The sequence below is a fragment of the Lolium perenne genome, chromosome 3, assembly GCF_019359855.2.
Source record: "Lolium perenne isolate Kyuss_39 chromosome 3, Kyuss_2.0, whole genome shotgun sequence".
Lineage (NCBI taxonomy): Eukaryota > Viridiplantae > Streptophyta > Magnoliopsida > Poales > Poaceae > Lolium > Lolium perenne.
The window spans coordinates 275,209,275-275,236,197 of NC_067246.2; the positions used below are offsets into that span (position 1 = coordinate 275,209,275).

At 44.2% G+C, this 26,923-nt stretch overlaps 1 protein-coding gene across 1 annotated transcript; it reads left to right on the plus strand.

Moving 5' to 3' along the window:
• The first annotated feature begins 10,423 nt into the window (after positions 1 to 10,423).
• LOC127344473 (protein HESO1) lies at positions 10,424 to 16,760 on the plus strand. Its single transcript, XM_051370765.2, has 9 exons — positions 10,424 to 10,656; positions 12,104 to 12,263; positions 12,999 to 13,160; positions 13,569 to 13,747; positions 13,832 to 13,927; positions 14,020 to 14,089; positions 14,169 to 14,299; positions 15,203 to 15,313; positions 15,415 to 16,760. The coding sequence occupies exons 2-9, from the start codon at positions 12,113 to 12,115 to the stop codon at positions 16,474 to 16,476; spliced, it is 1,962 nt and encodes a 653-aa protein (XP_051226725.1). The 5' UTR covers positions 10,424 to 10,656; positions 12,104 to 12,112; the 3' UTR covers positions 16,477 to 16,760.
• The last annotated feature ends 10,163 nt before the right edge of the window (positions 16,761 to 26,923 follow it).

The following is a 26,923-nucleotide window of genomic DNA, read 5'->3' on the forward strand; positions in this document are numbered from 1 at the left end:
ACATTGAGAGTTTAGAGTTCACTAAAACTTGTTCAAGACGATTACGAACGTGGCAATAATTATCATTCAAGCGAGATGTACTTATCTCAAGATTATTTAATCTATTATAAATGCTAGTGAGGACTGAATCAAAGTTATTAGCTGAATCATGTGATGCAACCAACTTCTTTATGGCATTAAAAGCTTGATCCCCATTGCAATGAAGGAAATCTCCTCCCACTAAAGTATCCAAAGCATATCTATAGCGAACCATAAGACCAAAATAAAAATTACTGAGGAGCAAACTTAGAGTCATTTGAGGTTCAGTTTTACGATAAGAAGTAAAAATTCTAGACCAAGCATCCTTAAAACTCTCCTCATCCCCTTGTTTAAAAGTGAAGACTAATTCTTCAGGCGAAGAAGTAACAGGTTCAGAGCTAGACATGGTAACAAAAGTAACTAATTTTTTTGTATTTTAATATAGAGTGCAAGACAATAAAGCAAACTGGATAATGTAAATGCAAGTAAACTAATTTTTTTGTGTTTTTGATATAGTAAACAAGATAGCAAGTAAAGTAAAACTAGCAACTAATTTTTTTGTATTTTGATTTAGTGCAGCAAACAAAGTAATAAATAAAACTAAGCAAGACAAAAACAAAGTAAAGAGATTGAGAAGTGGAGACTCCCCTTGCAGCGTGTCTTGATCTCCCCGGCAACGGCGCCAGAAATTTGCTTGATGCGTGTGGTTGGCACGTCCGTTGGGAACCCCAAGAGGAAGGTGTGATGCGCACAGCGGCAAGTTTCCCTCAGTAAGAAACCAAGGTTTAATCGGACCAGTAGGAGTCAAGAAGCACGTTGAAGGTTGATGGCGGCGAGATGTAGTGCGGCGCAACACCAGTGATTCCGGCGCCAACGTGGAACCTGCACAACACAACCAAAGTACTTTGCCCCAACGAAACAGTGAGGTTGTCAATCTCACCGGCTTGCTGTAACAAAGAGTTAACCGTATTGTGTGGAAGATGATTGTTTGCAGAAAACAGTAGAACAAGTATTGCAGTAGATTGTATTTCAGTAAAGAGAATTGGACCGGGGTCCACGGTTCACTAGAGGTGTCTCTCCCATAAGACGAACAAAGCATGTTGGGTGAACAAATTACAGTTGGGCAATTGACAAATAAAGAGAGCATGACCATGCACATACATATCATGATGAGTATAGTGAGATTTAATTGGGCATTACGACAAAGTACATAGACCGTCATCCAACTGCATCTATGCCTAAAAAGTCCACCTTCAGGTTATCATCCGAACCCCTTCCAGTATTAAGTTGCTAACAACAGACAATTGCATTAAGTATGGTGCGTAATGTAACTAGTGACTACATCCTTGAACATAGCACTAATGTTTTATCCCTAGTGGCAACAGCACAACACAACCTTAGAACTTTCATCACTTTGTCCCGGTGTCAATCCAGGCATGAACCCACTATCGAGCATAAGTACTCCCTCTTGGAGTTAATAGCAAAAACTTGGCCAGAGTATCTACTAGTAACGGAGAGCATGCAAGATCATAAACAACACATAGCATAACTTTGATAATCAACATAACAAGTATTCTCTATTCATCGGATCCCAACAAACGCAACATATAGAATTACAGATAGATGATCTTGATCATGTTAGGCAGCTCACAAGATCCGACAATGATAGCACAATGGGGAGAAGACAACAATCTAGCTACTGCTATGGACCCATAGTCCAGGGGTAGACTACTCACACATCACACCGGAGGCGACCATGGTGGCGTAGAGTCCTCCGGGAGATGATTCCCCTCTCCGGCAGGGTGCCGGAGGTGATCTCTGGATCCCAGAGATGGGATCGGCGTTGGCGGCGTCTGCGGAAGGTTTTCCGTATCGTGGCTCTCGGTGCGGGGGTTTCGTCACGGAGACTTTTATAGGCGGAAGGGCAGGTCAAGAGGCGGCACGGGGCCCCACACCACAGGGCCGCGCGGCCAAGGGGGGGGCCGCGCCGCCCTAGGGTGTGGCCCCTCCGTGGCCCCTCTTCGTCTCTCCTTCGGACTTGGAAGCTTCGTGAGAAAATAGGCCCCCGGGCTTTGATTTCGTCCAATTCCGAGAATATATCCTTACTAGTATTTCTGAAAAAAAAAACAGAAGAAACAAAGAATCGGCACTTCGGCATCTTGTTAATAGGTTAGTTCCAGAAAATGCACGAATATGACATAAAGTGTGCATAAAACATGTAGATAACATCAATAATGTGGCATGGAACATAAGAAATTATCGATACGTCAGAGACGTATCACGCTGCGCTGAAGGGCGATGTTCTTGTGCATCTCATAATGCAGCGCCTGTTGTTCCTGTAGGACATAGACAGAGCAGGAGTAAAAATTCCGCCTGTAACAGTGGTTTTCTCCAAAGCGTTATTGCCGGAACCTTTCCGCCATAATGCTTGGGGGCTACTGATCCAATTTAAAAACTTTCCTGGAAGTAATCTTTCTCTAAGCATCTAAGCGCTAACTATTTTTTGAGTTTCCGCCTACATGCTTGGGGGCTACTGGGGAGTACCTTTTGCTTGCAGATGAGCTTGTCGAAGAACTGGCCGACATTCTTCTTGAAGTCCTGGATTTCCGATGTCCCGGAGTAAGGCTTCCCCCAGGCATTGTTCAGCATGGCGTTGAGCAAGTCTTGTTCAAGCTCCCATTTCTCCGCCTCGGTTAACTTGTTGAAAAACTTGGTAGCATATGCCTTGGGGGTGGAAGTGGTGTCAGCCGGATCTCCAAAGTTCTTCGGAAAAACGACGATGTCGCCAGCACCGTCTCCGGCTTTCTCAGAAGAAGTAACTTCAGCCTCTCCTTGGCCTTGTTCTTCTGCGTCTTCTTGGGCAGGGCCTTTGGCCTTAGGATCTTCTCCGCCCACCTTCTCGCTGCTAACCGGAATTATTTCCGGTGGAGTGTTTGTGGCAGGAGGGGGAGATGGATCAGCCTGAGGGGGAGACGGCCGAGGAGTAGGGTGGGAGGTACTTGGCGGAGCTGGAGTAGTGGGACCAACTGCCGGAGACTTTTTCATATATTTGGTGATGGGCTCTTGGCCGATGGTCCGCGTGGCAGTGGTACTCGGATTCCTGCAAACAAGTGAAAGAAATCAAATAAGAAATAATTTCGCCAAGATAGAGGTGCACCATATTCGGAAACTTACGGGGCGCCGGGGATGATGGGGCGCGAGCGCTGGCCAGCTGTTGAAAGCATCCTCAGGCGTGCACGCTCCGCTTTCCTCGAGTCTAGCGGAGGTGGCTTTACGGTCTTGGGCTTCTTGGCGGAGGCCTCGCCGCTAGCTCCGGCTTCAGAGCCGGAAGCTTTGGCGCGGGGACGCTTCGAAGGTCGAGGGGCCGCCTTACGGGGTGCCTGATCCTCTTCCTCCTCGTCGTCTTTCGGAACCTCCTCCGCCGCGTCGCCGCTGACAGGGACACGAAGAATGGTGCGGAAGTTTTCCTCCGCTAAAGTGTTGAGCTGGAAGGAATATGAATAAAAGTTAGAGTTAAACATCCAAAACTTGTGAAGTTTGAAGCAACGAAAAGAACAGAGCTTACCGGAGGACACTGGTCGTTTGTGTAAATGTCCTTGATCAGTTCCGGGACCTGTTGGCCCCTAGGAATCTTCACCAAAGTCTTGAACCTTCTCTTCAGGGAGTCGGCCGGAAGATCGTGGCGGGTAACCCGGAGGAGATCGTCCGCCCCGGTATAAGCGCACATCAAGCGTGCGTTGTAGCGTAGGGGCTGGATTCTCCGGGAAAACCAGCTAAGGGTGAGCTGGGCTCCGGTCAGTCCGTCATGGACTAGCCAGGAGATTCTCCGCGCTGCCTTCTCCAGGATAGGGGTTTGGGCGAGCGAAGGAACGAAGCTCCAGCTTGCGAGCTCTTCCGGAGGCTCGTTGATGAACTGGGGTAAGCCTTCATGGATGTCCGGAACTGAAGCGTTCTTCTCATAGAACCATCCGGCGTTCCAGTACCGGACGGATTCATGCGAGTCGTGGGGAGGATACATACGGCTAGGGCGGAGCATGAACGTCATACTCCCGCAGTTCACCATTGCTTTGTCCTTGGTTTCTTTCTTCACCCGGAAAAAGAACTGCCATAACTTGACATCTGGTCGGATCCCAAGGTGCCCTTCGCAAAGAGTTACGAAGTTGGAGAGAAGGAGGTATGAGTTTGGGCAGATGTTGTGGGGCTGAAGCCCGTATGTGTTGAGGACGGAGAGAAAGAACTCCGAGCAAGGGAGTGACAGTCCGCGCTCCACCCAAGCCTTGGTCATAACGATTTCCCCGGCTTCGGGCTTGGGGACGTCGGAATCACGTGTGAAGCTCCACTGGGTGGAGATCATACCCTCGTTCTGGAGCTCTCTAAGCTCCACATCAGTGGTTGCGCAGGGCCACCACTGACCCCGCTCTCCTTCCCGGATCCGGGCCTTGGACGCCCTCTTATTTTCCGCTTCCTGAACTTTGGCAGCCATCCTAGCTTGTCCCTCGAGTTCTTCTTCGAGTTCTTTGAGGGAGGGGATCCGGCCTGGAGCGGTGCTGGAAGATGCGGAAAACGGTTGAGCTAGTCTAATGTCGGAAACATATGGTGGCAGGAATGATATGGGATCCGGGCATATTGGTTCTAATGGATTGGGATCCGGGCTACTCGGAGAGCTACCAGTACAGTGTGATGAATCAAGTGGCATGCTTCCAGCTGCGCCCATACAAATTATGTAAGTACCCGGATCTACACTAAGTCTATCTTCTACGAGGCCGGCGCACTTACCGCTAATGGCGCGGTGGCTCGACGGAGCTCCGGTGAAGACGAGGTCGCCGGACTTGAAGGAAACCACCTCGCGTGACCACGAATCGGCGGCGGGGAAGATTTCCCGTTCAACCGAAGGATTCTTGGCGCGAGGGGAGGCTTGGACTGGCGGCGCGCGGAGTTCACCGTGGCGAAGTTCGCCGGAGTCGAGATCTGTCGGGCGGCGCGGCGCGAGGAGGAAGACGAGGTGGTGAGAAGAGGTGAAAGAATGAAAAATTACCGAGCCGCGGGGTATTTATAGGCCGCGCGCGGAGATTCGGGAATCGGATCCGACGGTGGAAACGGAACGGTCGCACCGTTGGATGGACGACACGTGTTTTAGGTCAAGTGCGGTAAAACGACGTGGAGGTGACTTAACCATGCATTCCCGAAAGTTCCGGCTAAAGATTTGCATCTGCGAAAATTTAGCGCGGGAAATAAGGAGGTTGTGCGCTGGAAAAGCGGAATCTCCGTTGCCATACCTAAACCGAAGATGAAGGATTTCCGAATGAATGAATCCGGAATTAAGTAAGAAGTTTTGAAGCTCTTCAAGATTCTCTTCGTTTCCGAGCTGAATAAAGTCGGAGGAATGATGAATCTCGGAGAACTTCGGGGGCTACTGTTGTGGGTATACTTTATGGGTATATCAACGGCATGGCCTAGATCCGGCAAGCCCGGGTGGGCCATAGTTGGTGATGAGGCATGTGGCCCATCGGGCGGCCCAGTTGCTGTAGATCATGAAGGATAAAGTCCAGCCCAGGAACGAGGAGCCGGATCCTAACCGACCTACGGAGGAAGCCGGATCCGTGGAGGCCCATGAAGTATCCGGATCCAGCACGGCCTAGAAGGAAGGCGGATCCTTGACGTACACGGCAAGACATTGTACCGTAGTTAGGCTACTTGTATTCCGGCTAGGACTCTCCATGTAAACCCTAGATCCGTGCGCCTATATAAGCCGGATCCCGGGAGCCCTAGAGACAGGACAACAACTCATTGTAATAACGCGAAAGCGCCCAGATAATTCCAGACAAGCAGCAGTAGGCCCTGTCATCGTGCAGGTGTTCCGAAGCTGGGTAACTCGCGTACCACCGTCCCGTGTGCACTCCGCCCTATGATCCCTACTTCTTCTCCCCCTCGTGAGGATCCCTCCTCCGAGGTACCGTCGATTAGGCAACGACACTCGTTTTTGGGCGATTTGTTTTTTTAGTAAGATCTGTTGATCCAGGCACCAGATCGTACTCTCTCTTTTGGGGTTGACTTCGAGTTTATTAACAATTTCCAGTCCCAGAGTCGGAGATTGTACTCGTCAACGTTAGAGGGAAGAAGCAACAGCCAAAAAACACATCGGATAATCTTTCTTCTGTGTCGCTCTGTCTTGGAAAGATAAGAGTTCACCTAGTCCACCATCTTAATTTGCTTCAACAAGAATCTTGCTGCTTTTGTGGGTGCTGCTCACTCTCTTTTCCTTTGCGCCGGTGGGTGCTAGCTGGCAGCTCGGCGTCGGATGAAGCTGACAACATCGACATCGGGATCTGGTGACCATAGAGAATATCCTCGACCAACGTGCCATGAAGACCATGTTGTATTGCTTGCGACGGTACGGCTCATAGGCTTGAAAAGCTTCCTAGTATGCGAAGTTGCTCTCCTAAATCTAGGTAAGACAGATGTTACGGAGGGCGTGGGTGGACAAGATTTCAGCGAGGCAAAGTTTTTCAAACGGTGGAATTGTAATTTTTCTTCTTGCAGGTTCTATGTGCAAACTTGGTTGACGCGAGTAATAGAGGAGCTTAGTTGAAACAAAACAAAACAAGGTCAAGGCACAACTTTCTCCATGATATATATCAGTTCAAGGTTGTTGTTTGTTCCGTCCATGAACTGTGCCCAAGCTCCGCCCTTGAATGGGATGCATATGCTTCAAGTTGGCATCCTCAAAAAATAGGATCAACAACGGCATCGTGATTGTGACATAGTTTAATATGGTATATAAGTTCACTTTTAGCACAACTATTATGAAATGCTCCGTTCGTAGTATACGAATCTTTGAAATTCTTGCGGTGTGTTATTTGTTTCTAGCAACATCATCGAACCATTTGTTCAGTTTCTTTTTTATTTGGATTATATATGTTTATCATAAACCATAATAACGTGGAATTTGATTCACCCATCTGCGCATGTCCTCGAATTCTACTTCTCAAGTCCCTCTAAGCTATGCCGCTACTTAAACTTTGTCTTTTACCCTATAAATTTCAGTTTTAACTAGATTTATATCTAGTTTAATAGTTCGTCAGGTTATTATCCGTGAATTTACCCTTTCGTTGATGCTATGCCCGATGGCATCAATACTTGGCATGCCAACAATGTGGGAAACTTGCTCTAGTCTGATGGGCCACTAGTGCATGCTGCTACAATTTAGACTTCAAAGCACATACAATCTTAGATTCCTCACACTGAAAATGCTACCCCCTCCGATCCATAGTAAGTCTTTAAGTGTCGTGATTTTGTTCAAATAATTGAAACCATGACATTTATTCTTGATTCAGAGGAAGTATCTTACACCACCCTCTCTTCAAATCAGGTGAAGAAAATTAATTGTTGCAGAAGATTTGTAGCCCGATGAAAAGCATGAACACAACTGAGCCAGGAGAATGACATTTTTGTCGACTTTTGCGACTCCTACCAGAGCCTCACGCAACCCGATAGGCTCATTGTCCAGATTTTTCTTTTTGCTATATTTTCTTTTGTTTCCTTTAATTTTCTCTATGTGGCTTTAGTTTTTCGAGTTGTTTTTCGCGTGGTTTCCGATGGTTTCTTTGCTTAGGTAGGCACTTATTTTTTTCCGATTTTTCTTTTGTAGGTTTTCTCTTTACCTTTTCTCTTTCATGTTATTTTCCTTGTACTTCTCTATGTGGTTTTCCTGGTCTCTTTACTACCTTTTATGTTTCATGGTTTCTTTTTTTCATTATACATATTTAAATTGAGGAGCCACAACTTCCAAATTCATTTATATAAACAAAACCAATAACTAAGAATGAAGATGCAATGCCACACAACCTCTACCAAAAAAAACTAGCTAACAGAGACATCCAAGTTATTCAAAGTCTTTTTGTCGACACCTGCAGAAGCATCAACCTCAAGTTTTTCTCCAGCTTCACTTTCATTGCCTCACTTCACACCCATTGCAAACTATCCAACTTCAACACTTCTTCTCGTTGGTAGTCAACCCTAATGTGCCTTGAAGAGCTCAAACACCACCATGGATATCAGTTATGATGCGCTAACTCGAGGCTGTCACACGTTTGTCAGTTGCAAGCAAGACCAATGAGCAATAACCTAGTGCATAATCTTACATGAAACACCGGAAGGATCATTTAGATACATTATATTACAAAAAACTGCATCCATATGCTTCCATATTTTACACACCAAGGCAGCCACTCCTACAACTAGTAGGAAATTTTCAGATCCATCATGTTTTCCTAGAAATTTTCTAACAGAACTTGATAAAAAAACACATTTGACAACATCTCACAACTATTTAGCTACATTTAATTGAAACAAAAGGTGATCCACCGTCTCATCACAATCACCAAATTTAGCTTTATTGAAATCCTCACAAGCCATAATCTTGTGTGTAGCACTTGACTTGGAGGCCAAGTACATCGACTTAATAGCGAAAACACCAAACTTAGTTAGTGTTCAGGTAAGGCTATCCTCTACTTTTGCCAGTCTAACACCAACACATAAAGCCTTCAATTTCCCCCCACATATGAGCAATTTTACAACCTAGAAAACTTCTCTTTGAGAGGCCCATCTGCTATCCAAAAACCCTCTCAAAATCTACTCCACTCACCATATTACCTGTTTTCTTTCCTTTTCAAAAGTGAAAAAGACATCTTTAACCTTCATCGGAATCTTGCTAAAAAGTGAGATTGACCGGGCCTCAGTTTACACATAGAAATTAAGTAACAATTCTTTTTGACTTTCCTTTCTATTTTCTATAAATTGTTTCTAATTCTTCCAAAAAGGGCCAAAATAGCTCGAATTTAGGCCCCTGGGCCAGGCTCGAGCCTGACCATTCTTTTTTTTCACTTCAAGACACATGGGCCAGCCTGGCACGGCATAACATGTTGTGGGCGTCATTGGGCCATACCAAACACTGTGCGTGCCCGTGCCGGGCCGGCCCTATGGCCAGCATTGAGAATTGAAAGAAGTCTAGATCACCCCCCTATCTTTCACGTTTGGGACGTTTAACCCCCCTAGGTTTAAAGTGGAGCACATAACCCCCTCAAGTATAGATTACCGGTTAAATCACCCCCTCAGGCTCTAGATGGCTGTTTTAGCTGACTTGGACGGTGGTTTTGCCCACGTAGATTATCCTTAAGAGATGGGAAAAAGAGAAAAGTCAACCGCACGGAGATGCCAATCGTCCATGTCGCTCCCGGCGGAGTAGGGCTCCTTGCAGCCCGGGCAGTTGGCGCTGCCGGCGACGCAGTCCGCGTAGCACTCGTGGCAGATCAGGAAGCCGCACTCGCAGGGCGGGCGGAGGGACGCCGGCATGTCGCAGCCGCGCATCTTGCACGACAGGTTCGCGGACGCGGCGGCGCCGCCGGCGGCGGCGGCGGCGAGCACGTGGCCGCGCGTGGCGTAGTTGAGCCCGCCGGTGAAGATGGTGGCGGAGACGTGGCGGAGCTCTGCGCGTCCTCCGTGGACGCGGCGGCGGACGCCGTGGTGGTCGCCCTGTCCGGCGTGGGCGGGATGTGCACGGTGTAGTGCACGAACTCGGCGCTCCCGTCGCCGCGCGGCGTCCCTCGGACGCGCACGGCTCCGCCGCGCGCACCGGTGAGACCTGCAGCGTGGCGGTGGAGGAGCCGATCGAGTGCCTGGACATGGGGCTGGTGATCCTGGATGACCTCCGCACCACCCCATCCCCGGGGCTGGCGCCACCAGCAGCAGCGGCAGCCTTCCCTCCCCGCGGCGACACGGTGACCGTCACCGGCGAGCCCGCCGGCAACGACAGCCGCCGCGACATCCCTCCTACTCCAAATCAGCTGAGAACTCCAACCGAACAGTCAGCAGAGAGGAGGAGCAGCGCGGCGCTGGGAGATAGGAGGAGCAGCGCGGTGCTGGGAGAGAGCAGCGCTTCGACGGGAGAGGAGGAGCAGCGCGGCGCTGGGAGATAGGAGGAGCAGCGCGGACCAGGTGCCAATGCGCTCGACCGGACAGACCAGGTCCAACGGGCTCGACCACCTCGCCAACGCACCACCTCCACGTGGACCGACCAATACCGCCTCCCAAAACAACCATAAGCCTCAGAAACCGCCTGGAGGGTGTAATTTAACCGGTAATCCATACTTGAGGGGGTTATGTGCTCCACTTTAAACCTAGGGGGGTTAAACATCCCAAACGTGAAAGATAGGGGGGTGATTTAGACTTCTCTCTTGAGAATTTAAGATCCCTAAAAAAAGTGCTCTTGTTCTCAAAAAAAAAAAAAGTGCTCTTTTGCAGGAGAGTACGTTTACCAACTGGAAAGGACTCGCCATCGAGTCAGCAAGGCACTACCATAACTACTGCAGGCCCACCACGATCCAACCATAGCTTCGTTTCCGGGGTCGTTCTGCCTCTGTTGCCTCGGCTTCTCCGAAGCAGACCAGGTCACCGCTTCCGTTCCAACTCGGCGCGGCCGCTTGCCAAATAGTCTCCTCCTCCTCCTCCTCCACCCCGGCCCACGCCGACGACCTGCTCCCCTCGGCTCCTCCCGACGACGCGACTTCGCCGCACGCACAAGCCACCGCCGCCGACTTGGCCCTCCCGGAGAAACCCAGATCCGACTGCTGTTTTCTCCAGGTAATTAAATTGAATCCCCTTCGCCACTTCGCGTCGGCTAGCCCCCGTACCGTACGAACTCAGGCCTGGATTTTGGGATACTGGATGTGCTGAATGTTGGGTTTTCCTTCACCATGGCTAAGGGCCCTGCGTATTTTCCGATTAAAAAGATGCATGGTGCTCCAGGTTTGATACATTGAGGCATTGGGTGCTTTACTTGCTGCTCTAAAGCCCATGCGCGGTAGGAGTACTCATTGCGGCGGAATCGAGCTACTTCAACACTCCTCGGGAGTCTAATCCCACATACAGCATCTAAAATTGCCATGCGAGAATAAATCCCACCACACAACTCCGCTTAGGCCACACGCGCCTCCAGAAGCAGGCCGAGATAGTAGTCGCACATACTGAAAATCCCTGTTATGCTAAACTCTATAGAGCTGCCATTGCATCTACCGCTTTCTCACTATGGAAATTCTATGTTTTTGTTTCTAGTCTCCATAAAGTTTTGTGCTTTTATGACAGGAAAAAATATGTTTGGTTTTCTCACAGCATGTAGGGGTAGCACACTAAAGAAACTGGTTATTATACTTCAAAGAAAACATGGTTGATACTTTCTCTTCTGAGAAATTTCGTACTAAAACCCGGGCAATCATTTTACGAGCATCTTTCACATAGAAACTTAGAATGCTCTCTGGTTACGTTTGGTTTGATACGTTGGTACTTTGCTTGTTACTCTAATTCCCGCGGTAGGAGTAGCAAATTGATGATGTTTGTGAATTGCCGAAGTTGTACTTGAGTTCCACCTTTCCGTTGGATGGTCATGGGCTCATGGCAGATGCATATGCCGCATCGTTGAGAAAATACGCCTCCTAGGCGGCAACCACTCGTGGCATCGGAAGGAGGCCTACTTTTTCTGTGGGTTACATTATGTCATTCATTACTCAGTTATGTTACTCCGTAGGTTTTTTTTCAGAGTAGCACCCCGAGTTGAATTTGAGGGTATTTCACCCCACGTGTCTCACCTGCATCTGGATCCTAGACCCACATGTCAGTGGCATAGGTTCCCAAGTCGACTGAGGAGGGTGTCAACCCCATTATGCTAAATTCTTTAGAGCTGTTGTTGAATTTACCGTTTTCTCACTATGTGAACTCCATGTTATTGTTAGTAGTCTCCATAAAGTTTTCTACTTTTAGGACAGTAAAGATATGTTTGGTTCTGTCCGAGCATCTAGGGTACCCCGCTCAAAAGCTGGTTATACTTCAAATAAAACATAACATTGCTACTACATTCCGTTCCAAGAATTTTTTACCAAAAGAAAAATCACTGTACTTGTATCTTTTACATACAAATTTTGGATGCTCACTGGTTACATTCAATTTCTTGTGTTTAGCAACGCTAGTCGATACCCATATGATATAACTTATTTTCTTTGTTCTAGCTTGATGACATATTTCTTCTTGGCTTCAGTGTTTCAGGATGATTGAACAAGCCCCTGACAACGATGTGCTGGAGAAGTGTACTAAAGACATTCTCTCTCTAATTAAACCAGAGGAGGATGATCGAAACAAACGGCAATCTGCAATTCAGGAGCTGGAAGTTTCCATCCAATCAGCTCCAGCGTTGAGTGGTAACGTTCTCCTCTAGCTATCATGGGAGCCTTTTCCATTGTTTGTAAAAAAAAATCTGATAATATTGACAGTGAAATTTGCATACATGATCTGCACTCTGCTAATTTGTGCATGCTGTAACATGGACTTTTGATATATAGATTTCTGAAAAACAGTGTAATGGACATTTCATATATAGATTTCTGAAACACAGAGTTTGTTACCCCATACAATATTTACGCAAGTTAAATATATCCCCAATAATTGGCCATAAAGTGTACTGTATTCATAAAGAGTCTCAGAGTAGTTTGTGTTTCAGAATTGCGAAGACTAAGAGAGAAGCTATGATCAAACTGCGAGTGCACTTCATTTGGATAGTAGTTATATGAAAACATGAGTAAATAAGAAGTCATAAGAATTTGAAATTTTACTCACTGTATACCATTTGGTCTTGTTGGGTTAGCGACGGTCTTGGCAATGGCAATTCATTGACAAGTCTGTGAGGCTGCCACTGTTTAATTAGTGATCTATCTGTATTATAGTTTTTTATCTCTTAATCACACTGCACAGCAGCTACCTAGCACTGGAAAAAATTGTGATGACAATATGTGATTTATCTTCCTAGAATATAAGTGATCTTTACTTCAGGAGAAATTTATGTCTTGTCTTGTATGATGACAACCGGAAGGCCAGAGAAGTTTTTCATGGTGCAGTTTCAATGTTGCTTTACCTGCTTTTCTGAATTTCCTTAACAGGTGCTGCCGTCAAACCTTTTGGATCATTTCTATCAAATCTATACTCAAAATCAGGAGATTTGGATTTATCAGTTCAGCTCATGAATGGCTCAAACCTTCCTAGAACCAAGAAACAGAAGCAAACTATCTTGAGACAACTAAGGAAAGCTTTGCAAAAAGGAGGTACCTTTTTTATCTGTTCCACAATTAGATGAGCATACGCCATTCGTCACCTGGTATTATATCCAGGAAATTGCATTAACCTGAAATGATTATAGTTTATAGCATCGGTGTGCCATACTCATAGCTTGTGTAGTAAAATAGTCATGATATGTTTCTGTGCACCAAGGAATGCAATATCATGTGAGAGGGAGCATCACTGTAACTATATTTTGCTTGACTATTTAGTGCTATGCATGGTTCCTTGGTAACCTCTAGTTTGATCAGGGATTGTTCAAGAATTTATTCTTGTCTCACAGTTACTTAATCCACCGCAATACCTTTTGTCTTTTGTCCATATATAATCGTTTTAGCACTCTGTACCCATTAAATACGTCATTAATTTTATTGTGTTGCTTTTATTCTAATCAGATGTTGCTAGAACTATGGAATTCATTCCTCAGGCAAGAGTCCCAGTTCTTCAGTATGTGAGCAACCGCTTTGGTATTTCCTGCGACTTATCCGTTGATAACTACCCTGGTCGAATTAAATCCAGAATCTTCTACTGGGTCAGTACTTTAGATGAGCGCTTTGGTGATATGGTTTTATTGGTAAACCCTTAACTAAGTTATTATCGTTTTTTGCTGCCATGTTTCTATGATAAGCCCAAGGCTCATCTTCTTGTTTACTTGCAGATCAAGGAGTGGGCAAAAGCTCAAAACATCAATGATCCAAAATCTGGAACCCTGAACTCTTATTCGCTTTGCTTACTTGTTCTCTTCCATTTTCAGGTATCGCTTCTTACTTTGGAAGTTATTCCCTGTTATTTTCATCTATGGTTTCACTTTTATTAATCTTCGTATCTCCCACGCGTAATTTCAAGACGTGTCAGCCGGCAATTCTACCACCTTTGAAGGACATTTACGAAGGAAATATCACAGAGGATTTTGCAGGTTTAGTTAACTTAGATTTTCTCTGATGGCTGTCTAGCGTATCAGTGCCTGGCAATTTATTCATTTCGGTCACATGTAGACATGACGCTTTACGACGAGGAACATCTTGATGAGGTTTGTGCTGCAAATATAGCAAAATTTCAAAGCCAGAACAAGGAACAAAGAAACGAAAGCTCTCTTTGCCATCTCCTTGCGACCTTTTTTAACAAGGTAACTGGGATTTTGCCCCCACTATCTTCACTAAGTGAACGTTCTCTCTTACAATCATTACTGTTTATCATTGGTACTAGTTCACATCTTGGTAAAAGCTTCTACTTTGTCCGTAGGAATTTTTCGCTTTACCTGCGTAGTGACAATTTGGTTTTCTGATACTTTTAGGCCATGCTTCACCTTTCTTAAACTCTCAATTGCTATAAACTCAATATAGGGGGTGAACACCTTGTTTATGTTTGAGCTGGGCTCATGAGTTCAAGAATGAGAGACAAGCGAGAAAACATGCGACAAAGAAGGGTTGATGTGGCTCATGTTTTTCAAAATTTAACCAATCGAGTTTGGCACTGCACCTTTCGTTTTGCTGTATTGAATACTGTGACTACTCCTTTCGTTCCATAGTATAAGATGTTATTATAACCATGTTTTTCAAAATTTAACCAATCGAGTTTGGCGCTTCACCTTTCGTTTTGCTGTATTGAATACCGTGACTACTCCTTTCGTTCCGTAGTATAAGATGTTATTATAACTAATAGAGGAGTATATTGGTTGTAATAAAATCTTATGTTATGGGACTGAGGGAGTAATTGATAGGATCTTTCAGTGGTGGTACTTTTCCAATAAAGCGAATTATTTTCTTTGCAGTTTGCCAGATATGCTCATTTCATGGTCTCATAGATCAGTTCATGTTGTTATATTAAGTTTTTTCATTGAAAGTACGTTTAAATTCTATATCTGCAATTGACCCTCTGTTGGACATGTATATGCACTGGAATTCGGCATGGATGACCTGATACCAGAAGGGCACGGCCATTCTAGTCTAGTACCAAAAGGCATTTCAGCAATTCACCTCATTCTTAACTGAAGGAACAAGCTTAATTGGTGATCTTATGTTGTTTGCAGTTTTGTTTTATTGATGCCCTTTCAAGTGATGTGATATCTACTTACACGGGTAAGATTGAGAAAATCCAGGACAGTCCAAATCGGCGGATGAAGAAATCCCACAGCTTGTTTGTAAGACCCATTTTTCGTGCATTTTGCGGCTATTGTGGCTGATATAATTGAAATTGTTAGCCTGCGTACTGACATGCCATCTGCTTGTTATTCTTGTTTAGGTCGAAGATCCAGTTGAGAGGCCTGACAATGCCGCTAGAGCGGTTGGTATACAAGGCCTCCTCCTAATTGCTAGTGCCTTGAAGGAAGCTAATCTGAAGTTTGCTTCCCTCGAGCATTCTGACCGAGACGGCTTATTAGCAATGTTGTGCACACCTGCTGTTTGCTCAAAACTTGGGGGAACAGTCATAGCTAAGCCTTTTACAAGCACCCCACGAAGGACTCCGGGACCTAAGAGGCAGGTGGGAGCTAAGATATCTGGTAAAAAAAATCACCAGGGAGCCAGAGGATTTACAGGAAGCGGACCAGTCCATAATCCTACTCAGGTGTCCACTGATACTACAGGGCGCCAAATGCCAGGACAGTACCGAAACCATGATCCTCCTCAAGTGAGCACTGATAATACTACAGGGCGCCAAACGCCAGGACAGTACCGAAACCATGATTCTCAGTTTCGTACTAATACTGCAGGGCACTATTCCCAGTCACCAAGACAGCCTGGGCAATACCAAAATCATTACCGCCCATCGGCCTATACTCCGGGGCACCAAACAAGAGGACTACACCAGAATCAGAGCTATCCACAAGCGCACAATGCATATGCCCATTCAGGGGTACCTTACCAGAATCATAATAACTATCAACAGGGGTATATGTATACCCCAGGGCACCAAGCAGCAGGGTCATACTGGTATCCGAGTGGATCACAGGCTCATACAAACAGGGCCCAAACACCAGGACAGTACCAGTATTATCAACCGCAGGGTTATATGAACGGGCCTCAAACACCGGGACCATACCCTAATGGATATCAGAGTCATCCGCTGGTTCATACACCGGAACCATACCAGAATGGATATCACAATCAGCCAATCTATACTGAAGGTACAGGAGTATACACAGCTGACCGTCACACTAACTGGAACAATAGGAATGGTCTGACTACAAGTTCGAGGCACGAGCCTGTTGCTGGAGGGCTTCAAAAGGGACCGGCAAGGGACTTGCGATCTCAAGCCTCCTCAAGCCGTACAGAATGGCAAGGAGGCAGCAAGCGCCATTCCTGACCGAAATTATTTGTCCTATGGTAGCAATTTGTTGTATCCATTGGCCTGACAAAGTGTATCGGTTTCAAGTCACTTATGCATGTCATGCTATTTAAGATGGTTTTGCCGGACAGCATTTCTTTCTTTCAGCTTCCGTTCAGTCCCTTGACGATTGTCATTAGAATGATGCCACATGCACTAGAATATCATGTGTAAATGTCTACCCAAAGAATGTTTCGTTGGTGGAATGGCAAACCATTCTTTCCCCACTTCCACTAACGACGATTAGAATGTTGTTGCCTTCATTTGCTGAGCCTTGATGTGGTCACCAAGATCATGTGTAGTCTCCTCGTACTTCCTCCATACCAATTTATTAGGGTATTATATGTATTTTGAGAAAAAAATACTAATTTTATCAACAACATATGAGATATATGCCATAAAAATAATATTATTGGAAATTTCTTTTAAATATGAATCCAATGATATAAATTTTATGGCATGTATTGTATATTTCATTGGTTAAATTAGCGGTCAATTTTTTTTCTCGAAACATTCTCTCCCTTACCGGCTTAGAGCATCTCTAGCAGACCCCATCCGCATAATAATCGTTGTTTTCCGGTTCGGAGGAAGGGACGGTTCACACACCGCATCGACCCCCATACCAAAATAATTTTCCGGGCTATCTCGTTTCGTGCCGTGGAAACCCCAAGTTCCTGGGTTGGGGAGGTTGTGCGAGCGCGAACCCCATCTTCTATTGAAGATATGCCCAAAAGGTAATAATAAAAGTGTTTATTTTTATATCTTAGTGTTCATGATAAATGTTTACATCCCATGCTATAATTGTATTAACCGGAAACATTAATACTTGTGTGTTTTGTAAACATATAGGAGTCCCTAGTAAGCCTCTTGTTAAACTAGCTTTTTGATTAATAGATGATCATGGTTTTCTGGTCATGAACATTGGATGTTATTAATAACAAGATCATATCATTAGGTGAATGATGTGATGGACATACACCCATAGTAAGCGTAGCATATGATCAAGTCATTAAGTTTGTTGTGCTTCAAGCTTTAAGATACATAGTAACCTAATCCTTCGACCATGAGATCATGTTAATCACCTACACCGGATGAATGCTTTGATGACACCAAACACTATTTCGTAAATGGGTTGTTATAAATGTGGCATTAAGTGTTCGGAAAATATAGGATTGAAGAACGTGGATCAAGAGTGGGATTTGTCCATCCAAATGACAGATAGATATACTCTCGGCCCTCTCAGTGGAATGTCATCCAACTAGCTTGCAAGCATGTGACTGGATCACAAGGGATATCATATCACGGTACGATAAAGAGTACTTATCGGTAACGAGGTTGAACCAGGAAACACTCAGAGAGGGTGATAAAGATGGAGATATGGAGAAGGGAGTTTGGGATCAGCTGGTGCAGCTGGATCCCGTAAATAAAAAGCAAACCAGGAAGGAATTCGTGGACAGGAACAACTAGGCCGCGAGTAAAGAAGTCGATGAAAGTTACCCGGAATCCAATGGGAGGATGAGGAGAGCTCTCGTCTCTGGGCATCTTCATGGCCTCCTTCTTCAGCAGGCCCATCTTCTTCAGATCTTAGCTTTCTCCACGAGCTCATCGGTGCCTGGGGCACGGTTCTTGCACTGCTTGGTGCGCGGAGCCATGGAGGGCAGTTCGGTGGAGAAAAAAAAGGAGAGGAAAGAGAGCGTGTGCGCGAAGAGCTCGAGAAGCAAGAATGGCGGAGAGAGAGAGGAGTTGTGCGGCGCAACGAAGGGGATGAATGAGGAGTAAGAAGTGGATTTATAGGAAGAAGACGATGCGTCCAGTTGTCGGGTGAAAAGGGGGAGAGTTCGGAACCCTACGCATGTCCAAAGGGTAAAATGATCTTACCGCTCCAAATTTACTTAAGGGAAGTTACTTCGCGCGTGCCGGATATTCCGGAGGACGTGTGTGCCCCACTTGCACGACGTGTCGACGGTGCAGAGTTTCGGACCCACGACCCAATGGGTTGACAGGAGTCGTGGCTTCCCAAGGTGGGCGTACGTGGTAATCTTCAGTAGCGACGTCATTCAAGAAAGCTTCGAGTGATATAACAAAAGATAGCGACAACAAAACTTCGAGCTCTAAAAAAGTGCATGGTTAAAAAGAAAAACTTTTAGAGCCTATGATCAAATTCAAGCATCTGTTCATATGCTCGGGGGCTACTCTTATCAGAAGTATTGTCTATACTTCTGATAAGAGGATGAGGCGAAAGAAAAAATACAGAGTTGACCAAAGTAGCAAAAGTTGAGCCTACAGCCAAGTGCAAACACTCGGCTGTAGCCTTGGGGGCTTGATACGTCTCCAACGTATCGATAATTTCTTAGTTCCATGCTACTTTATTGATGATACCTACATGTTTTATACATACTTTATGTCATATTTATGCATTTTCCGGCACTAACCTATTAACGAGATGCCGAAGAGCCGATTCTTTGTTTTCTGCTGTTTTTGGTTTCAGAAATCCTAGTAAGGAAATATTCTCGGAATTGGACGAAATCAACGCCCAGGATCTTATTTTTCCACGAAGCTTCCAGAACACCGGGGGAGAAACGAAGTGGGGCGACGAGGTGGCGACACGCCAGGGCGGCGCGGCCCACCCCCTGGCCGCGCGGCCCTAGTGTGTGGGCCCCTCGCGTCGCCCCTTGACCTACCTCTCCGACTATAAGAAGCCTTCGTCGATAATAGTTCCAGTACCGAGAGCCACGATACGGAAAACCTTCCAGAGACGCCGCCGCCGCCAATCCCATCTCGGGGGATTCAGGAGATCGCCTCCGGCACCCTGCCGGAGAGGGGAATCATCTCCCGGAGGACTCTTCATCGCCATGGTCGCCTCCGGAGTGATGAGTGAGTAGTTCACCCCTGGACTATGGGTCCATAGCAGTAGCTAGATGGTCGTCTTCTCCTAATTGTGCTTCATTGTTGGATCTTGTGAGCTGCCTAACATGATCAAGATCATCTATCTGTAATGCTATATGTTGTGTTTGTTGGGATCCGATGAATAGAGAATACTATGCTATGTTGATTATCAATCTATTATCTATGTGTTGTTTATGATCTTGCATGCTCTCCGTTACTAGTAGAGGCTCTGGCCAAGTTTTTACTTTTAACTCCAGGAGGGAGTATTTATGCTCGATAGTGGGTTCATGCCTCCATTAAATGCAGGACGATGTGAGAAAGTTCTAAGGTTGTGGATGTGCTGTTGCCACTAGGGATAAAACATCGATGCTATGTCTAAGGATGTAGTTGTTGATTACATTACGCACCATACTTAATGCAATTGTCTGTTGTTTGTAACTTAATACTGGAAGGGGTTCGGATGATAACCTGAAGGTGGACTTTTTAGGCATAGATGCATGCTGGATAGCGGTCTATGTACTTTGTCGTAATGCCCAATTAAATCTCACTATACTCATCATATCATGTATGTGGATGGTCATGCCCTCTTTATTTGTCAATTGCCCAACTGTAATTTGTTCACCCAACATGCTTATTCTTATCGGAGAGACGCCTCTAGTGAACTGTGGACCCCGGTCCATTCTTTTAATCGAATACAATCTACTGCAATATTTGTTCTACTGTTTTCTGCAAACAATCATCATCCACACTATACATCTAATCCTTTGTTACAGCAAGCCGGTGAGATTGACAACCTCACTGTCACGTTGGGGCAAAGTAATTTGGTTGTGTTGTGCAGGTTCCACGTTGGCGCCGGAATCCCTGGTGTTGCGCCGCACTACACTTCGCCGCCATCAACCTTCAACGTGCTTCTTGACTCCTACTGGTTCGATAAACCTTGGTTTCTAACTGAGGGAAACTTACTGCTGTACGCATCACACCTTCCACTTGGGGGTTCCCAACGGTCGCGTGCTGTACGCGTGTCAAGCTAAATTTCTGGCGCCGTTGCCGGGGAGATCAAGACACGATGCAAGGGGAGTCTCCACCTCCAATCTCTTTACTTTGTTTTTGTCTTGCTTTATTTTATTTAGTACTTTGTTTGCTGCACTAAAACAAAACACAAAAAAATTAGTTGCTAGTTTTACTTTATTTGCTATCTTGTTCGCTATATCAAAAACACAAAAAAATTAGTTACATGCATTTACTTTATCTAGTTTGCTTTATTTACTGTTGCTAAAATGGGTACTCCTGAAAATACTAAGTTGTGTGACTTCACAACCACAAATAATAATGATTTCTTATGCACACCTATTGCTCCACCTGCTACTGTTGGCGTGTATTTCACACGTTCGTTGGGCAACCCCAAGAGGAAGGTATGATGCGCACAGCAGCAAGTTTTCCCTCAGAAAGAAACCAAGGTTTATCGAACCAGGAGGAGCCAAGAAGCACGTTGAAGGTTGATGGCGGCGGGATGTAGTGCGGCGCAACACCAGGGATTCCGGCGCCAACGTGGAACCTGCACAACACAACCAAAGTACTTTGCCCCAACGAAACAGTGAGGTTGTCAATCTCACCGGCTTGCTGTAACAAAGAGTTAACCGTATTGTGTGGAAGATGATTGTTTGCAGAAAACAGTAGAACAGTATTGCAGTAGATTGTATTTCAGTAAAGAGAATTGGACCGGGGTCCACAGTTCACTAGAGGTGTCTCTCCCATAAGACGAACAGCATGTTGGGTGAACAAATTACAGTTAGGCAATTGACAAATAAAGAGAGCATGACCATGCACATACATATCATGATGAGTATAGTGAGATTTAATTGGGCATTACGACAAAGTACATAGACCGTCATCCAACTGCATCTATGCCTAAAAAGTCCACCTTCAGGTTATCATCCGAACCCCCTCCAGTATTAAGTTGCTAACAACAGACAATTGCATTAAGTATGGTGCGTAATGTAACTAGTGACTACATCCTTGAACATAGCACTAATGTTTTATCCCTAGTGGCAACAGCACAACACAATCTTAGAACTTTCTGTCACTGTCCCAGGTGGCAATGCAGGCATGAACCCACTATCGAGCATAAGTACTCCCTCTTGGAGTTACAAGCATCTACTTGGCCAGAGCATCTACTAGTAACGGAGAGCATGCAAGATCATAAACAACACATAGATATAACTTTGATAATCAACATAACAAGTATTCTCTATTCATCGGATCCCAACAAACGCAACATATAGAATTACAGATAGATGATCTTGATCATGTTAGGCAGCTCACAAGATCCGACAATGATAGCACAATGGGGAGAATACAACCATCTAGCTACTGCTATGGACCCATAGTCCAGGGGTAGACTACTCACACATCACACCGGAGGCGACCATGGCGGCGTAGAGTCCTCCGGGAGATGATTCCCCTCTCCGGCAGGGTGCCGGAGGCGATCTCCTGGATCCCCCGAGATGGGATCGGCGGCGGCGGCGTCTCTGGAAGGTTTTCCGTATCGTGGCTCTCGGTACTGGGGGTTTCGTCACGGAGGCTATTTGTAGGCGGAAGGGCAGGTCAAGAGGCGGCACGGGGGCCCCACACCACAGGGCCGCGCGGCCAAGGGGGGGCCGCGCCGCCCTATAGTGTGGCCCCTCCGTGGCCCCTCTTCGTCTCTCCTTTCGGACTTCTGGAAGCTTCGTGAGAAAATAGGCCCCTGGGCTTTGATTTCGTCCAATTCCGAGAATATTTCCTTACTAGGATTTCTGAAACCAAAAACAGCAGAAACAAGAATCGGCACTTCGGCATCTTGTTAATAGGTTAGTTCCGAGAAACTGCACGACTATGACCTAAAGTGTGCATAAAACATGTAGATAACATCAATAATGTGGCATGGAACATAAGAAATTATCGATACGTCGGAGACGTATCAGCATCCCCAAGCTTAGTTCTGCTCGTCCCGAGTAGGTAAAACGATAACACGTATAATTTACGGAGTGACATGCCATCATAATCTTGATCATACTATTTGTAAAGCATATGTAGTGAATGCAGCGATCAAAACAATGTATATGACATGAGTAAACAAGTGAATCATATAGCAAAGACTTTTCATGAATAGCACTTCAAGACAAGCATCAATAAGTCTCGCATAAGAGTTAACTCATAAAGCAATAATTCAAAGTAAAGGTATTGAAGCAACACAAAAGAAGATTAAGTTTCAGCGGTTGCTTTCAACTTGTAACATGTATATCTCATGGATATTGTCAACATAGAGTAATATAATAAGTGCAATAAGCAAATATGTAGGAATCAATGCACAGTTCACACAAGTGTTTGCTTCTTGAGGTGGAGAGAAATAGGTGAACTGACTCAACATTGAAAGTAAAAGAATGGTCCTCCATAGAGGAAAAGCATCGATTGCTATATTTGTGCTAGAGCTTTGATTTTGAAAACATGAAACAATTTTGTCAACGGTAGTAATAAAGCATATGCATCATGTAAATTATATCTTATAAGTTGCAAGCCTCATGCATAGTGTACTAATAGTGCCCGCACCTTGTCCTAATTAGCTTGGACTACCGGATCATCACAATGCATTGTTTTTACCAAGTGTCACAAAGGGGTACCTCTATGCCACTTTGTACAAAGGTCTAAGGAGAAAGCTCGCATTGGATTTCTCGCTATTGATTATTCTTCAACTTAGACATCCATACCGGGACAACATAGACAACAGATAATGGACTCCTCTTTTATGCATAAGCATATAACAACAATTAATAATTTTCTCATTTGAGATTTGAGGATTGTTGTCCAAAACTGAAACTTCCACCATGGAGCATGGCTTTAGTTAGCGGCCCAATGTTCTTCTCTAACATATGCATGCTTAACCATATGGTGGTAGATCTCTCTTGCTTCAGACAAGACGGACATGCATAGCAACTCACATGAAATTCAACAATGAATAGTTGATGGCGTCCCCAGTGAACATGGTTATCGCACAACAAGCAACTTAATAAGAGATAAAGTGCATAATTACATATTCAATACCACAATAGTTTTTAAGCTATTTGTCCCATGAGCTATATATTGCAAAGGTGAATGATGGAATTTTAAAGGTAGCACTCAAGCAATTTACTTTGGAATGGCGGGAAAATACCATGTAGCATAGGTAGGTATGGTGGACACAAATGGCATAGTGGTTGGCTCAAGTATTTTGGATGCATGAGAAGTATTCCCTCTCGATACAAGGTTTAGGCTAGCAAGGCTTATTTGAAACAAACACAAGGATGAACCGGTGCAGCAAAACTCACATAAAAGACATATTGAAAACATTATAAGACTCTACACCGTCTTCCTTGTTGTTCAAACTCAATACTAGAAATTATCTAGACCTTAGAGAAACCAAATATGCAAACCAAATTTTAGCATGCTCTATGTATTTCTTCATTAATGGGTGCAAAGCATATGATGCAAGAGCTTAAACATGAGCACAACAATTGCCAAGTATCACATTACCCAAAACATTAATAGCAATTACTACATGTATCATTTTCCAATTCCAACCATATAACAATTTAACGAAGGAGAAACTTCGCCATGAATACTATGAGTAGAAACCAAGGACATACTTGTCCATATGCTACAGCGGAGCGTGTATCTCTCCCATAAAGTGAATGCTAGGATCCATTTTATTCAAACAAAACAAAAAACAAAAACAAACCGACGCTCCAAGAAAAAGCACATAAGATGTGATGGAATAAAAATATAGTTTCAGGGGAGGAACCTGATAATGTTGTCGATGAAGAAGGGGATGCCTTGGGCATCCCCAAGCTTAGACGCTTGAGTCTTCTTGATATATGCAGGGGTGAACCACCGGGTGCATCCCCAAGCTTAGAGCTTTCACTCTCCTTGATCATGTTACATCATACTCCTCTCTTGATCCTTGAAAACTTCCTCCACACCAAACTCGAAACAACTCATTAGAGGGTTAGTGCACAATATAAATTGACATATTCAGAGGTGACACAATCATTCTTAACACTTCTGGACATTGCATAATGCTACTGGACATTAGTGGATCAAAGAAATTCATCCAACATAGCGAAAGAGGCAATACGAAATAAAAGGCAGAATCTGTCAAAACAGAACAGTTCGTATTGAAGAATTTTGAAATGGCACCAGACTTGCTCAAATGAAAATGCTCAAATTGAATGAAAGTTGCGTACATATCTGAGGATCACACACGTAAATTGGCATAATTTTCTGAGTTACCTACAGGGAGGTGGACCCAGATTCGTGACAGCAAAAAAATCTGGAACTGTGCAGTAATCCAAATCTAGTACTTACTTTTCTATCAACGGCTTAACTTGGCACAACAAAACACAAAACTAAGATAAGGAGAGGTTGCTACAGTAGTAAACAACTTCCAAGACACAAAATAAAAACAAAGTACTGTAGGTAAAAACATGGGTTGTCTCCCATAAGCGCTTTTCTTTAACGCCTTTCAGCTAGGCGCAGAAAGTGTGTATCAAGTATTATCAAGAGATGAAGTGTCAACATCATAATTTGTTCTCATAATAGAATCAAAAGGTACCTTCATTCTCTTTCTAGGGAAGTGTTCCATACCTTTCTTGAGAGGAAATTGATATTTTATATTACCTTCCTTCATATCAATGATAGCACCAACAGTTCGAAGAAAAGGTCTTCCCAATATAATGGGACAAGATGCATTGCATTCAATATCCAAGAGAACAAAATCAACGGGAACAAGGTTATTGTTAACGGTAATGCGAACATTATCAACTTTACCCAAAGGTTTCTTTGTAGAATGATCAGCAAGATTAACATCCAAATAACAATTTTTCAGCGGTGGCAAGTCAAGCATATTATAAATTTTCTTAGGCATAACAGAAATACTTGCACCAAGATCACATAAAGCATTACAATCAAAATCTTTAACCTTCATCTTAATGATGGGCTCCCAACCATCCTCTAGCTTTCTAGGAATAGAGGCTTCACGCTCTAGTTTCTCTTCTCTAGCTTTTATGAGAGCATTTGTAATATGATGTGTAAAGGCCAAATTTATAGCACTAGCATTAGGACTTTTAGCAAGTTTTTGCAAGAACTTTATAACTTCAGAGATGTGGCAATCATCAAAATTCAAACCATTATAATCTAAAGCAATGGGATCATCATCCCCAATGTTGGAAAAAATTTCAGCAGCTTTATCACAGGCAGTTTCAGCAGTTTTAGCAGTTGCAGGCAGTTTTTCGCGCTTTGCATTAGAAGTGGAAACATTGCTAACGCCAATTCTTTTATTAGTATTAGTAGGAGGTGCAGCAACATGTGTAGCATTAGCATTACAAGTGGTGGTAATAGTCCAAACTTTAGCTACATTCTTCTCTTTAGCTAGTTTTTCATTTTCTTCTCTATCCCACCTAGCACGCAGTTCAGCCATTAATCTTATATTCTCATTGATTCTAACTTGAATGGCATTTGCTGTAGTAACAATTTTATTATGATGATTCTCATTAGGCATAACTTTCGATTTCAAAAGATCAACATCAGCAGCAAGACTATCGACTTTAGAAGCAAGTATATCAATTTTCCCAAGCTTTTCTTCAACAGATTTGTTAAAAGCAGTTTGTGTACTAATAAATTCTTTAAGCATGGCTTCAAGTCCAGGGGGTGAACTCCTATTATTGTTGTAAGAATTCCCATAATAATTACCATAGCCGTTGCCATTATTATAAGGATATGGCCTATAGTTGTTACTAGAATTGTTCCGGTAAGCATTGTTGTTGAAATTATTATTTTTAATGAAGTTTACATCAACATGTTCTTCTTGTGCAACCAATGAAGCTAACGGAACATTATTAGGATCAATATTAGTCCTATCATTCACAAGCATAGACATAATAGCATCAATCTTATCACTCAAGGAAGAAGTTTCTTCGACAGAATTTACCTTCTTACCTTGTGGAGCTCTTTCCGTGTGCCATTCAGAGTAGTTGATCATCATATTATCAAGAAGCTTTGTTGCTTCACCAAGAGTGATGGACATAAAGGTACCTCCAGCAGCTGAATCCAATAAATTCCGTGAAGAAAAATTTAGTCCTGCATAGAAGGTTTGGATGATCATCCAAGTAGTCAGTCCATGGGTTGGGCAATTTTTAACCAGAGATTTCATTCTTTCCCAAGCTTGAGCAACATGTTCAGTATCTAATTGTTTAAAATTCATTATGCTACTCCTCAAAGATATAATTTTAGCAGGGGGATAATATCTACCAATAAAAGCATCCTTGCATTTAGTCCATGAATCAATACTATTCTTAGGCAGAGATAGCAACCAATCTTTAGCTCTTCCTCTTAATGAGAAAGGGAACAATTTTAGTTTAATAATATCACCATCTACATCTTTATATTTTTGCATTTCACATAGTTCAACAAAATTATTAAGATGGGCAGCAGCATCATCGGAACTAACACCAGAAAATTGCTCTCGCATAAC